Source organism: Pipistrellus hanaki, assembly GCF_964339955.1.
Source record: "Pipistrellus hanaki genome assembly, chromosome: 2".
NCBI lineage: Eukaryota > Metazoa > Chordata > Mammalia > Chiroptera > Vespertilionidae > Pipistrellus > Pipistrellus hanaki.
In genome coordinates, this window is record NC_140504.1 from 71177723 (window position 1) to 71194398 (window position 16676).

The following is a 16676-nucleotide window of genomic DNA, read 5'->3' on the forward strand; positions in this document are numbered from 1 at the left end:
CTCTAGTGTAATATAGAAGAGCAGAGGAATTTTGGTATGTGTATGTCTTGACCAAAGAACAGTCTTCATCTGAAAAGTTCACTCCTTTTAACCAAGCAAATAAATTACTACAACCAAAGAATAAATAAAGAGACTTGATAGGGAAAGTATACACCTGAAACAGGCAGGTTGGCTGAATCAGTTCTGATGATCAATAAGTAAAATTGTAATCAGTCAGGTAAAAAAGGTGTACAGATTGATTTCATAATGGAGGTGTATGTCCAGTTCTAGACACTAGGTAGTATGGCTCTTCCGTTTTATTTTGGGATATAGAGATGCTGACACATGTGTATGGGGGCCTCTTTTCTGCTTTCTGGAATTATCTTAAATATTATAACAGGGCAGTAGTTCTCAAGCTTTAATATGCAGCAGAATCAATCACAGAGCTTGCTAAATAGAAAATATGCCTCCTCACCCACAGTTTGATTGAGTAGGTCTGGATTGGCTTCTGAGAAATTTCCTTTCTAACAAATTCCCACGTAAGGCTGATGGTGCTGGTCAGGGGACCTATACTTTTATCACAGTAATAATTGATTAGTTAACAGTAAAATAGGAAGAGAGCAAAAAGGAGGCCAGACAGTATAAGCATGGTCATCTGGGCAGCTTCATCAGGAAGCTGCAACTTCACACTCCTCAGGGAACCACTGGTGCACTCCTACAGATCACTGGGGGGAGGGGTCCAACAAAGAGGAAGATGGGAACATGGGCAGTGAAGTAAGGGTGATGTATGGAAGGTTCTTGTCTGTCAGTCTAACCTGGGGACAAAGATTATTGCCGAGGACCCCAAGGCAAGTTCACAAAAATTTGGGAATACATAATCCCCAAAGAAATCTCTCTCTCGGTTGTTCTTGCATACCCTTGCACTGTCTTCCTCTGTGACTCACACTCGCTCATGCCCTAGCCTGCCATGTGGCTGCCCATGGCCATGAGGATCCCACACACAATGGATTGCAGCTAAGCTAACCAGATGGTGGACTGGACTGTTCTTTGATATGGAGCAGAAACTCTGGGTAGTGGCTTTAATTCTAGCTCTGCTGAAGACAAGGCAGGACTCCTTCCCTGGCAAGACAAAAGGAAGGAAATGGAACCTTGGAATGGAAACTCCTTAATGTTACATCATCAATAAAGCTTTCCAGGACACTTCATCCTCCCATGGGGGCCTCAGAAAATTATTTCCCCATTGCATACAAAAAACAAACAAACTCCACTTTCACCGGTATCAGGAGGGGACACAGAGGGCATTCATCGATAACACTTTGAGGACTATATTTCTAGAGTTATTGAAAGTTTCCAATTTCTTTTCTCTTTATTCCAGACCAATGTTGGCTAAGGTATGATTCCAGTTCTTAAGAATAAGCAATCTGCTTTTTAATAAAAATACTCAATTCTTTGATTTTAAGTAAGACTCTTAAGTACTGATTTGCAGAGTTTATGCTTCTCATAGTGAGTTCCAGATTTTCCCTGAGTATAGAAAGCACAGACATAGATGAAAGATAAAAGTTAAAAGCAATCGTGCCTATACCTTTGTGATTTATGCATAGTTCCTCAAACCTCAATTTTGTCCTACATGGTTTAGATTCCTTGGGGGAGCTCTGCATAATCAATGTAATCTAGAAAGGCTCACCTAATCAATAATGTAGGACTTTTTCACTTTTCTTCCAATGATCAAATAGAAATAAAAGGTTTTGCTCCTGTTTTGCAAATGATTTTTTTAAAAAATAATTCTCATAGCTCCACTGTAAGCCTTATACTTTTATAGTTGTCAGAGCTCAGCGGGGTAAGCTATGACAGACTGCTTCATTTTGACAGTTCCTTTGGAACAATTATTTGATGTGAGCATTATTTAAATGTGAGAGTGGAATGAATATATCTTGATGTATTTTTTTTTAATTTAGTCTCAACATCTTATCTTCCATCTACATTTAAAGCAGCACATTATTCTTTGCTTCTTAACTTCCATTTAGAGTTAGCAGAGTTTAGATACTGGGGAAATATTTTAACTGAAGAGCAAAAGATACACATTGATGTGCTATCTTTGGCTTTGTTTTTCCCTTTTTCCTATATGAAGAAAGAAAGATGTTGATTTTAAGCTGCACAAAATATGATTCCTTTTGAACTATATACTTGACAATTTAGGAAAAACCACACACCTTTCAAGGCATTATTTCAAGCATTCCAGGTATGTATACAGTTACTTTTACTGGTTGCCATTTTGAGGAAAGATCCATTTTTGGAGAAAAACTGCAGGAATTTGGAACTTAGAGTTTTGTTTACAGTGGAGTCCTGACTACCCATTCTCAGGGATACTGGTACTTAATGGGTAATGGCAAGAACATGAAGTTGACAAAGCAATTATCACTGTTCCTACTGGGAAATGGGGTGAGATAAAAAAATGCATAGAAAAGAGTTACTTGTTTACTTCAAAGTAAAGTAGTGTTGGACTAAAGGGGTAATCTGGAGAGTTTCTGTATCTTTTTTATATGCAATTTCTCTGAAGAACCAACCGGCAGTGTCATTATACTCATCTGGAAATTGCCTTTATGTACAAACAGCATTCATTACATGCAGCTTTCCTGAGCTCTAAAGGGCAAGAGAAAAACAGATTATTTGTAAAAAAAAAAAAAAAAAAAAAAAAAAAAAAATGACACTAGCAAGGATCTTTTTCCTAAGTGGGAAGGAAAATGACTGAATATTGTTTTCAAACATCCCAGCCATCAACTCCAGAGAGCATGAGCAAACATAATTTTCATTGTTGGCATAATGAAGATGATGATGCTTTTTAATCATTTCCCAGAGCATAAATTCATTTTCAGTGTGAGCCTGGCAATGCGGCCATGACAAGTGGTAGCACTGTGAGAAAAACAAATGCACAAATGAAAAACAATGAGTCAGACAGCTCATTCATTGCTGCCAATAGAAGCCAGAGTTTCCAAAACTCTGCTTAGTATTTGCCTTTGTGTAATCTGAAGTGCATTGCAGGCCATTTGCATGTTGAGTAAAATGTTAGAATTGTTTAGGAATAAACAAAGCAGTTGCATTTTCACTATCTCTCAGGAAAGTTTGGATTTTTATTTTCTTTGTGTATATGCTTATTAGATTAGGTACAAAGGAATTTTTTTCAGTAGATAAAATTACATAATGTTGAGAATTGCTGCAATTACCTCAATAACACAGATAAAGCCCTTCCTCAACTTCTACATTACCAGCCAACTAAAATTGCTTTCTGATTTAAATTATCTGCATATTTTCTTAGAAAGGAGAACACACTGGGCAGTAGTATAAAAAGACTAATATCAAAACTAATTATTTTTTTTCTTACTGACCAAAGCTATTATTTTTATCAATTTTCCTCCTGTCTTTTTTTCTATGTGACTTCATATTATATATTCAGTTCTGTCTCCTGTTTCTTTTCTTATTATAGGATAAGCATTTTCTCATTTAGTAGTTTTTTTTATAACTGATTTTCAGTGTCTACTCTACATATTATTAATATCACAGAAAAATAGCATAATACATAGAAGAATTCTGCATTTGTGAACATTTAAGTGGCATCTAATATTTGTTTACTAGAAAATAATGCAATGATAAACATCCTTGTACATGAGTGTATCTAACATTTTAAGGCTGTGAGTAAATGATGGCGCTACTTATGGAACAGGAGTATAAGTGAAATCCTCTGATGATCATGGACCACATGGACACCCACAGTAAAAATATTTCCCAGACACCCTTGCTGTTAGCATGACTATGTGCCTAAGTGTTTGCTAGTGGAATATGAGACAAAGTGGCAGCTTCAAGGAAAGTTCTCTAGACTGTTGATGTCCTTTCCTTCTATTTTTGGAGCAAGGCTACAATCCAGGGATGGTGGACTGTGAAATAAGAGAAATTCTCATTAAGTATCTATTGACAAACTGGAAAGAAAGTATTAAAGTTGTAATACATCTTTTAATGAGAGATAGTGAATCACCTTTGTTCCATTTGTATTTTGAGTGAGGATTTGTTTTCATAGGATTTAAGAAAAATTCCTGTTTTTTTTTTTCCCTCTCAGGGGGCACTTTGCATCATTTTCTGCCACCTCATTGTAGCAACAATAAAATACATGTTAGCAAAAAATAGCTTTTGTAAGCATGCATATAAGCCTAACCAATGGACACAGACAGCAGGGGTGTGAGGGCATGGGTTGGGGGGGGAGAGCAATGGGTCAATAAGGACACATATGTAATACCTTAATCAATAACGAATAAGTAAATAAATAAATAAATGAGGGGAAAAAAGAGAAATGTTATTGCAAAATAAAAAAAGTAGCTTTTAAAAAACAAATCAGTCCAGTTCCCAAGTAGAAAACAATTTCTAAAATGTATTGTATTTCCTCTAGGGTAATTTTTCATTTTAGTCGATTGTTCACTACTGTAAAAAAGAAAGTTACAAACTATAATACATACAAGAGGAGAAATAGCTTCAGGATCTGTATAACTTTGAGGAAGAGTTGTGTGAAATTGTCAAACAACAACTCTCTCAGGAGCTTCAAGTGTTAGAGGGTTATTCAGGAACCGTTTTCGCTCTGGGCAATGCTGATACCGCTCAGCTCCAGATGAAAACGCACCTCAACATTTAAGCTACATTGCCTTTGACTAGCCCTCCATACAGTGATGGCACTTCTCTTTTCAACACATAAAATGAAAGTAAAAACTGAGGAAATCATACTGCCAATTTTGGTAAAACATAGTATCCCAGATAAGGAGGCAAAAGGGAATGGGAGCTTTGAACTATGCAGATAGCAAGCTGAGCTCTCAACTTCACTTTGCCCAAATCACAAAGCATTTTATAAATGAATTTTACTGAACAGAGATTTCCAAAGATTATGTCTAGAACCCATGAGTAGAAAACCCCCAAATCAATTCTGTCCTTGGTATCTGAGTAAAAAGTGGCATTTAATAGAGGCTGTTTTAGTTCTCCTGTGTTGTTCAAATTGCAGAGACTCCTGTGTTTACCAGTAGGCCACCAGGCAAGATACTCTCACAAACATGGAAATATAATTGATGTTTATTCAGTTTGCACTCTTTTTTTTTCTTTTCTGAACCTCTGGATGTTCATTTCTCATGAACCATCATGAGAAATATGGGCAACAGCTACCAAAGACTCTACTTCTGTCTCCTTCCAGTGAACCCATTTTCACTAAGAAGGTGACTCTTCTCCCAGTGTCCGTCACACCCCTTCTCTGCATTTGCCTCCTATTATTTCCACTTAGCTGTTTTATGCTCTTAACCACTTCTGGCCTGTTGTCACCACTGATGTCACGACTCTCTCCTCTCCAATGACCCGCCTGCAAGATGTGGGGCCATCAGCACTTGGATGTCAGGCTGCCTGCCATGTTTCTCCTGATGATATATGGTCATTGGATGTGACTTTGGAGCTCATCGCTGCACATGGACTGATGCCCCTGTCTATTCTCTATTTGATCTTTATTGCCAGCTAATATAAACGAAAACCCTATGCTCATAAACTCCTACTTCCAAACAATAAACATTTCAAAATTCTTTTACTTGTAGACTGCCAAACTTTGTAACATTTTAATTTGTTCATTACCTTACTATTACTAGGTTGACTACCACTTGGTTTTCAGCAGTATGTGTGACAATTGATGGTATATTTCCAAGTTTACTCCCTGTGATGTCTCATTTTGTGTCAATTTGACTGGGCCATAGTTTGCTCAGACATTTGGTCAAGGACTATACTGGGTATGTCTATCGAGTTTTTCTGGATGAGACTAATATTTGAATAAACGAATAAAGCAGATTGCCCTCCTTAATGTGGGCAGACCCCATTTAATCACTTGAAAGCTTGAATAGAACAAAAAGGCTGACCCTCCCATGAACAAGAAGGAATTCCTCCTTCCTGGCTGCCTCTCAGGCTGGGACACTGGTTTATTCCTGTGTTGGACACAAATAAATAGGGTGGCTCTTTTTGGGTATTGAGCCTGTTGGTGTTCTAATAAGAAATACACCAGCAACTCTCCTGGGTCTGCTGACTGCAGAAGAGAGACTTGTCAGCCTCTGTCATCATGTAAGCAATTTCTTAACATCAGTGTCTCCATATGTATCCTATTCATTCTTCTTCTCTGGACAAGCCTGACTAATGCATCAGCTAACGCTGCTATTTGTTTTGTTTATTACCCAAGTATATTGTTTTCTAAATTACAGATTTAGATGATTTCATATTAAATGTCTCCGACTAGTACATAATTGAGAAATGTCATTCCCAAAAGCAAGCAATCTGTGAACAGCTTGCCTTATTTTCTTATAAATATGGAATGAAAGCAAATGTGTATTGGCCTAATAGCCCCTCTGTAATGATAGAAGGCTTTCCATCTTGTTCAATTTCTCTCCTGCTAAGTGCTCTGGAACCCCTCAAACTATGCCTCATATGTTTTCACAAACAAGTGTCTCCCATGGTCTTCTCCTGCTCATGACTTACTTTTAGCAGTTTGCTGCTTTACATTTTCCACAGCTGGCAAGGCCCCGTCATGAAGTATCATGTCTATGGTGCTCCCAAAGCTAATTGCCAATTCTTGAGGACCCAAAGTAGTACTCACTTCTGTAAGACTGAATTCCCCTTCAGTTAGGAAAAGGATTTCTCCTTAACTCTGTGCCCCATCCATCTCAAAAAAGGGATGACAGCTCAAGCCTGATGAAACTGTCATGAGTGACTATGCAACTCTGGGCAGAAGCTGAGCTCCTTGTCTATTTAGTTTTGATTTTCCCCCTCAACATTTGACAAATTGAAGTCTGTTTTAGTGAGAGCTCAGACTCAAGGTAAAGTGTACTATTTTTTTCTACCCTCTGCTGATCTCATAGATAGGTCTCCCAACACAGGGCCGTGATGAGGAAGGAAGCTCAATATGGAGAGGTGAGCTTCATGCAGCTATTGGGTCGGCAACTAAGTAATTGCGGATTTTTTAAAGAAAATCAAAGACAATTTTTTCATGGAACTAAATAACTTTATTCTGTAATGTATTGCCCATTTTGATCAATGACCTTTTGCCATCTTTCAGGCAGCATCATAATCCCACGTTCAAAAAACTTCTGGTTTTTATTAGCAAAAAACTGAATCAGGTACGATTTGACATCATCATCATTATTGAAATTTTTACCATTCAAGGAGTTTTGTAAAGATTGAAACAAAAAGTAATCAGATGGTGCAAGGTCAGGACTATATGGTGGATGTGGCAAAACATCCCAACCAAGCTCCATTAATTTTTGCAGAGTGACCAAAGATGTGTGTGGCCTTGCATTGTCATGATGGAATACAACACCTTTTCGATTTGTCAATTCGGGCCGCTTTTCTTCAACTGCATTGTTTAATTTCGTTAGTTGTTCAATGTAGACATCAGAATTGATCGTTCGGTTGGGTGGTAAGAGTTCAAAGTAGACAATTCCTTTGTAATCCCACCAAACTGATAACAAAACCTTCTTTTGATGAATATCAGCTTTTGATGTTGTTTGAGTTGGTTCACCTGGCCTGCTCCACGATCTTTTCAGCTTGATATTGTTGTAAACAACCCATTTTTCATCGCCAGTTATCAGTCGTTTTAAAAATGGGTCATTTTCATTACGTTTCTTTAGCAAATCGCAGCTGCTAATGCGTTGCGTTAACTGTGATTCTTTCAGTTCGTGAGGAACCCATGTATCGAGTTTTTGAACATAGCCAAGTTGTTTTAAGTGATTTTCAATGCATGTATGTGATACATGAAGCTTCTCTGCAATCTCACGTGTTGTACTGTGACAGTCTGAATTGATTATTGCTTTGATTAGGGCGTCATCAACTTCAACTGGACGACCAGAGCGTTTTTCATCTTTGAGTGAAAAATCACCAGAACGAAATTTGGCAAACCAATTTTGACACTGCCGTTCTTTTAAGGCTTCGTCACCATAAACAGCACATAACTTTTTATGAGCTTGCGATGCGTTTTCCCTTTGAGGAAATAAAAAAGCAAAATATGATGAAAATGTTCCTTTTGATTTTCCATTTTTCAACTAACGCCAAACGAAAACTACAAAACAGATCAAAAAACTTCTTTTACTGATTAACAGCTGAATAGCCAACTATCAAATAACAAAATGTGTTTTACATTTGTACTACGTCTGCAAACTAAAAATTCAACTGAAGCCATATATGTGTGAAACCCGCAATTACTTAGCTGCCGACCCAATACAATCAGAGATCACTGCCCTTCCCTGTTGCATTAGGCATTTTATTTTAAATTTAAGCTTCCTCAATGTTTGTGAAAAAATAGAAAGGAGGATCCAAGATGGCTGCCAAGACTGCAGGCTGCAAGATAGTGAGTGACAGAGTGAAAGGACAGTGCATGGATGTGTGGGGAGTGTCTGTATTTGTGTGTGAGGGTCAGCTATATTCCAAGGGACAGCTATATTCCAAGAGGCCAGGCAACCTCTACTGCTGCTAAAATCTCTCCCAGAACTACCAGCTCTGCTGCAGAGACTGCACCATCTTGAAGGGGAGACCAGCTGTGATCGGAAACCCATTCTTACCAGGGAAAGTTTGGGTACCTCCCGGGACCCTACAACTACAAAACCCAGGAACCAGCTGCCTCAACTGTGAACCCATGAATACCCTGGGTCTCCAGCCACCCCAACCTCGGGCACTTAGTCTGTCCAAAAGGAGACAAAGCAGCATGAATAGGTGGACGCAGATGAGCCCTGCACCTTCTTACAGAGCAGCTAGAAGGAGCAGCTAATTTGAGCAGCACCCACTTGGAATTGGCAAGTTAAACACCAATCCACAGATGGAAAGGTGAGATATTGCCTAGAGAAAGGTGAGGTTGGCTCGAGGAAGAAATGTGCGCAGCAGGATCTAGAGTTTCAGAGGAAGATTGCGCCCCACAAAATCCATGGCAGTTGGGGTCAACGTAGCCCTCAAATGTAAAAGGGGCTGCACAGAGCTGCTGGCAGAAGGGAACTCTAGAAATCATCCCACAGCTGAGCTGGGAATAAACGGGAAGCCTGAAGTTCTACCAGCATACTGGCTGCGCAGTGCCAGGGGGGGAAGACCTGTGCAGAGACCCGTGCAGTGCCAGGGAAAAAATTACTCTGGCTTTTGTTTTCTCTTTAAATTCTTGCTTTTGATTACTAAGCCCAGTACATAGGATCTTACAATTAAAACCACTCACAGAGACTGCAGGGGAAAGTTATTTTTGTGGAACCTGGGGATCAGAGTAGGGAGAGAAGAACAGAAAACCAGCTCTAGGGTAGTCCATTCCCCCAGAATGGACTTAATTCCCCCAGTATTAAGTGAGGCAGGGGAAAAAAACCAAAACAACAAATACTGGATAGAGAGTACTTTTAGCCCCAGACGTCAGTAAAGAAACATTGCCACCAGGGGTTGAATTTGACTCTTGTGTAAATACAACTAAAGGCAGATTAAGGAACAAAGAAATTCTACCTGCCTAATAACAGACTATGACACAGAGGAGCAGTGAATCTCAGAGAACTTCAATACTGTCTTGATTATAACTTTAAATGTAAATGGATTAAATGCCCCAATCAAGAGACATACTGTAGATGAATGGATAAGAAAACATTACCCATATATCTGCTTTTCGGAGGAAACCCACCTCAGAACAAAGGACTCAAGCAGACTGATGGTGAAGGGATGAAAAATTTTTTTTCAGGTGAATGGAAATGAAAAAAAGCGGGATAGCAATACTTATATCTGACAAATTAGGCTGTAAAGTGAAGGCTATAACAAGAGATAAGGAAGGCCACTTCATAATACTAAAGGGAGCAATTCAACAAGAAGATATAACTCTTCATAATGCACCCAATACAGGAACATATATGCACCCAATACAGGAGCACCCAAATACATAAAAGAACTTCTGGAGGATATCAAGGGAGATATTGACAGCAATACAGTCATAGTAGGGGAATTTAATACTACAGTAGCACCATGGACAAATCCTCTAAAGAAAAAATCAGCAAAGAAACATCAATCCTAAATGACTCATTAGATCAGATGGAATTAATTGACACCTTTAGAACATTTCACCCCAAAGCCACAGAATATACATTCTTCTCAAGTGAACATGTGTTATATTCAAAGACAGACCACATATTGGGACACAGGCAAAATATCTTCAAATTCAAGAAGATATAAATCATATCAAGCATCTTCTCAGATTACAATGGCTTAAAACTATAAACCAACTACAATTTAAAAAAAATCAAACATCTGGATGCTAAGTAGCATGCTATTAAACAATGATTGGGTTACCAAAGAGATCACAGAAGAAATAAAAAGCATTATGGCAACAAATAACAATGAAAATACAACAATGCAAACTCTATGGGACACAATGAAAGCAGTCTTGAGAAAAAAGTTCATAGCTCTACAGGCCTACCTCAAAAAACAAAAAATAATGTAATAAATAATCTAACCCTAAAACTCCCCACAACTCAGAGTTAGAAATAGAGCAACAAGAAAAGCCCAGTGTAAGCAGAAGGAAGAAAATAATAAAAATCAGAGCAGATATAAATGACATAGAGAAAAATATACAAAAGATCAACAAAACCAAGAGCTGGTTCTTAGAAAGGATAAACAAGATTGATGAATCTCTAGCCAGGCTCACCAAGAAGCAAAGAGAGTGGACCCAAATAAACAAAATCAGAAATGAAAGTAACAACCGATCCCACAGAAATAAAAATGATTATGAAAAACAAATACTATGTACAACTCTATTCCAACAAAATGGACAACCTAGATGAAATGGACATATTCTTAGAAAAATAAAAACTCCCAAAACTCAACCAAGAAGAATAAAAAAAACCTGAATAGGCTGATAACTACCGAAGAAATTGAAATAGCAATAAAAAATCTTCCAGCAAACAAAAGCCCTCGTCTGGATGGGCTTTAAAAGAGAGTTCTACAAACCATTCAGTGAAGAACTAAACCTACCTCCTGCACTGCTTGTGAGGATGCACACTGGTGCAGCCACTGTGAAGACAGTATGGAGTTCCCTCAAAAAGTTGAGAATGGAACTCCAATTTGACCAAGTAATTCTACTTCTAAGACTATATTCTAAGAAACCAGAAATACCAATCAGAAAGTATATATGCATCCCTGTGTTCATAGCAGCACAATTTACCATAGCTATAATTTGGATACAATCTAAGTGCCCATCAGCAGATGAGTGGATTAAAACACTATGGTACATTTACTCAATGGAATACTATGCTGCCATATAAAATAAGGAACTTTATCATTTTTCAACAGCATGGATGGTACTAGAAAGCATTATGCTAAGTAAAATAAATTAGTAAGAGAAAGATAAATATCACATGATCTCACTCATATGTGGAATACACTGATCAACAAAATTTGATGAACAAGAATGGTGGCAGGTTAGAGAGCAACCAAAGAACTTGTATGCATTCATATTAGCATAACCAATGCACACAGACACTGGGGTGGTGGGGGCTTGCCCAGAGTAGAAATGTCTGGGAGAGAGGGGGGTCAATTGGGGGAAAAAGAGACATGTGTAAAACTTTAGATATTAAATAAAAAATAGCAAATCATTTTAAAAAGGAATAGAAAGAATTATCCTTTTTTTAATGTCACTATTTTAACAAAATGCATTTACAATTATTTTATTAAACAATCATTTTTTACATGTCATTACACCTTACCCCTGAAGTGCAAATAACAGTCTGAGGTATTAAAACTGAAGGAACATTTGCACATATTCTGTAAGGTTTCCACACTATAGTAACCAGAATAGTTAGTATAGCTACATACTACATGCAACAGCAGTTTTATAAGAACAAAGATATATAAAACAGTTCCGCTTTATGCAGAAAGGGTGGCAAAAATAATATGAGATTTAAGTTGATTGAAAAATGTTATGCCTGTTATTCAGTTTTACAATATGGTGTACGTAAGTTAAAAGGTCAATAGCTGAAACAGTAGCCATACTAAAACACAGAAATCAAACTGACAAACTAGTGGCAATGATATTATGTCCTATTCATAGGATTTAATCCTCAGGCCAACAATGGCAATTCACTTAAAGTATCTGAAATAGAGATTTTCCAGAATATTTCACTATAATCTACATACACTTAGGGTCACATAAGTACCATTGTCCATATTTTTCTTTTTGCACAAATTTCCCCTTTATATTAGAAAATAAATTTGCTAACACAGATATAATTCAGAAAGTCACATCAAAGGTGTTGTGAAGAATTACAGAGAAGATTTGCTTTTTAAGTAGTAGAGTTAATATTGAAAAAATTATCCAGAGACTTTTCAGATCCCATGTCAATCTGATTATGCCTATACCTTGAAAGAGAAAGTTGAGACCTTTATATAGCTAAATATTGTAACATAAACACTTCTGAACTATTCAGGCAAATTGGAAGAAAAGCACTTTTTTTATTTGATGATTTATTTAATTATTAATTTAAGAGTGTCAGTACTTACAGACTGTCCCATGACTAAGAGGAGGTGGTGGCTAGATAACGAAGGTGAAGGGATTAGCCAAAGAACATATATGTACCCCAGGGACACAAACAATAATTTAGTGAAGGTCAACGTAGGAGACGTGGGGGTTGGTGGAAGTAGGCAAAGAGGGTGAAAAGGGAAGAAACCTGCCATAGTGTCAACATTAAAAAATTTTAATAAAAAAACAACCAAAAAAATACAGATACTTTATTTGAGTCAAATCTAAATTTCGTAGTGACTTGCATGTAGTATAGTAATTTAAGTACTGAAAAATGGGTCACAGATGTTGAATAGAAATTAGTTTCTTCAAAAATTTTTATAGTTAACACAGCATTTCTAGGTTTTGGTGCTTGTTACTGAATTATTTTATTTGTTCAATTGTGTGGATAGTTTGAACAAAGGGAAGGTTGGTTTTTTTTTTTTGTTTTGTTTTGGTTTTTTTTTGGGGGGGGGGTTGTGTGTTTTCTTCTTGTAAGAACAGAGACTGTTTAAAACTTGGCTTTTTAAAATTTTAGCAAAACTGGCTCTAACCGGTTTGGCTCAGTGGATAGAGTGTTGGCCTGAGGACTGAAGGGTCCAAGTTTGATTCTGGTCAAGGGCATGTACCTTGGTTGTGGGCACATCCCCAGTAAGGGGTATGCAGGAGGCAGCTGATGGATTTTTCTAACTCTCTATTCCTTTCCCTTCCTCACTGTAAAAATCAATAAAATATAATTTTAAAACTTTAGCAAAACTGTAAAGTGTCCAATGCTTCTTGCAGCTTATTATTAGGAGAAAATACTGTTAATTCTACAGCAATTATGACACTTTCAAGAAGACACTTTTAAAATAAAGCCTCCTCCACAGTTTTGTCAGCATTAGAAATTTGTGGGAAAGAAACATATTTTTTGGAGATTCCAACAAAGATATGCAAAATCTATTTAACCTATTTTCACTTTGATCTAGGAGAGAAATAAAAGGACCTAGATCGTTAAAATCCCACATAGGAACATTCTGCTTATATTTGGGGACTAGGTCCTCTTCCCACAACTACAGCTTGCTTTCTCAAATAATGGTTCTTGAGTTAAAAGTAATCTTTGCAGTTGTCTCACTGCTGGAAGCACAGCTGCTGGAGAAGAGCCAACACATGCTGACTTGGGGAAACTGATCACAGCCAAAGGAATAATGGTCTATGGGCACTTAGTATCTTTCAGAGGTTGAAAAGTACTTTTACTGTTTGATCAGAAATGGATACTCCACAACTAGGTAAAAAAAAAAAAAAAAAAAAAAAAAAAAAAAGGTAAAGGGATTAAGCAAAGAAAAAACAAAACACTCATAGACCCAGAAAAGAATATAGTGATTTCCAGTGGGAAAGAGAGGTGGAGGAAGAAGTAGAAAAGGGCAAAGGGGGATAAACGGTGATGGAAGGAGACTTGATTAGGGGTGGTGAACACACAACACAATATACAGATAATGTAGACCTGAAACCTATTTAATTTTATTAATGTCACCCCAATAAATTCAATACTTTTTTAAAAAAAAGATACATTTCCCAAAAGTTTTTCTAGAAAATTAATGTTGATTTGAGAAATCCAAAAAAACAGGAGGTCATAGAATGAGTAGTTAAATCTCAGATGTCTAAATTGGCCAATTCAATGAAAGTATATTCCCAAGTGAAATCATCTAGAATAAAACAAAAACAACTTTCATTTCAGGACTGCAAATCTAAATGCCAGCAAATTGGGTTTTAATGCTTATTAGGCAAAATGTAAAAAATTCATTTTTTTCTATTTCTATCTTTTATCTCTATAACCAATAATCAAAAGAAAATTGAAATAAAATAAAATATGACTTATCTTGTAAGATATAAATCCTGAATGTTATTTGCTTATTGTCAGTATAAATCATTGGTGCCATACAAATATGGCTGACCACATCCATAAGAGACAACAGCAATATTATCAAAATTCTTTCACTAGCATCACGCTGAAGAGCTACACTGTGAAATCTACCAAACCTACAAATACGAAGTGCTGGCTCATATTCAATTCAGATGGAGCACAGACTGCGGTCACACAGTGAGCCTTCTCTCCAGAGCCAGAACCTGTTGCAGTCAGTCAAAGACTGGGTTCCTTATGCCATTCAACACCAAACTGTTGGGTGCCTTCTTGTGCAGAAGGGCCAGTGAGCACAGGAGTAGCGAAAAGCTCATGACGCCCAGAATGACCATTCCTGATATCAGTGCGCTGGTGACGGCATTCAGCTGGAATGGTGGTTGATTTGGAGAACCTGTAAGTAATAAGACAAACACAGTGGAAAAGCCCAATGTTAGATTCACATTACCTTATCCCTGCATATATGCAAGCATCTGCCATCAGTATCTTATAGAATAACAGCATGACACTAGATCAAGCAACAACCTATGTGACTATTTTAAAATTAAATAACCAAGGGTTTATATTGTTTCGAAGCTTGGTAGCCTCAGAGTATCAAAAAATAATAGTCATCTATAAAATTCAGCAAAACCTGATCAACAGGTTACATATAAATTCAGAAATCCTCAGTGAATTGTTACTTAAAATGTAATAAACTTGTAATATATTTAGTTGATTATGAATTTGCAACTGATCATCAAAAAAACTTTAAAATTTAAAAAATAATTTCAGTTTCAGTATATGTTAATTATCTTACCAAGCTGTGAGTTGTTGGTTGGAGTCTCATCTGGAAGGGGGGAAAAAAAAGAATAGCAATATTGGGTCTCCAAATATTTATCTCTGTTTATTACAATTCTATAATTACTTTTTACCAACATGTCTCTTCACCTTCACCCACAAGCTCCATGGGGAAGGCAATCAATAATAAAAATTCTCCTAAACCATTCTGCTTTCCAATTTTCCATCCCACATGTGAAAAATTTCATCATCTATCTGTTCCCCAAGCCCATACTCTGCCACAATATAATTGCAAAATATACTGTTCTGTATTCTTTTCTGCCAGCTTTGTTTCATCATTATCTCTTTAGTCATGTTAGTGGGGGCAGTAATTGTTAACAGTTATTACATTTTTTATAGCCCTATAGCCTGCCATTTGTTATTCTGTTATAGAGAAATATTCATTATTTAGTGCTGCTCTATTTTAAGTGTTGCCAATTTGCCCATCGAAATCAGCAAAAGCATCATTTTACATTCCAAGAAGATAAATTCACACTTAATAATTAACTGGAAGGGAAACATGAAGTCTAAGCTTGAGTTGTAGGTTAATTTGCATCTGGGAAGCTGTTGATGTTTCAGTTTTTCCTGGCAAACATAATAATAGATGCAATGAACACATTCACTTGGGTTCACAATTTTTGTTACCTGTTTAGTAATCATATAGCAATTAACCCGCAAGCTTGTACAATGAGTGAACTTTGTATTTGTATTTAAATATGTGGTTGTGTGTGCATCTGTGACTGTTTGTTATTTGAACCATAAAATGAGTGCAGTTGACAGATTTTGGAGTGTAAATATTATGACAATTAATGTGCAAGTAGTGCCATACAGTTTATAAAGTGCTGTTTTGTATGTTATCACATTTAATCCTCATAATAGCCATATGGATTAGATATGACTGCTACCCCCACTTTACAGATGAAGAAACTTCCATCTGTCACAGCCTCTTTGATAAAGTAAACATGTGTTTAAGTAAAAGCTCAGTTTCAGCCTCCTGTTTCTAAAATAATATAAACTAGCCAAGTATGAAAAAATATTTTTAGTCAGAGATGAATATCTCAAACTACAAAACTCTAAGCTCAGTATTTGAAATCATTGATGGGAGAACTCGGTGAGATATTTATAAAACATCTGATGCCATTTCTTTTTAGACATGTGAGTCTTGGCAGAAATGATGGTTCCTCTGTTTGATCCCTGAATAGCAATGCCCAAAATTAATAGAGCACACATTCTCAGGAATCTTTAGAATGGTGCGGTGCATTGCTACAGGACAAAAAGAAAAACAGCTCCAATTTTCCTTATAAGGCACCCTTAGGAAAATCCTAACCTCCAAGCAACACCATTTTATAGACACTTTCTTTTCGTGGAAAGAGATGGGATGAAGGAACTGTGATTAATTCATCCAAAAGGTCCACATGACTCTTTTCTGAA

At 36.9% G+C, this 16676-nt stretch overlaps 1 protein-coding gene across 1 annotated transcript in view; it reads right to left on the reverse strand.

Moving 5' to 3' along the window:
- Nucleotides 1–14647: 14647 nt before the first annotated feature.
- ZPLD1 (zona pellucida like domain containing 1) overlaps nt 14648–16676 on the reverse strand; it is a gene marked incomplete at its 3' end in the record, with an annotated part of 63862 nt that continues 61833 nt past the window's right edge. Inside the window, exons 10-11 of the mRNA XM_084871789.1 lie at nt 15226–15255; nt 14648–14823 (exon numbers count right to left, since the gene is read on the reverse strand). Coding sequence (XP_084727915.1) covers nt 14648–14823; nt 15226–15255 — 206 coding nt within the window. The remainder of the gene's footprint in view (nt 14824–15225; nt 15256–16676) is intronic.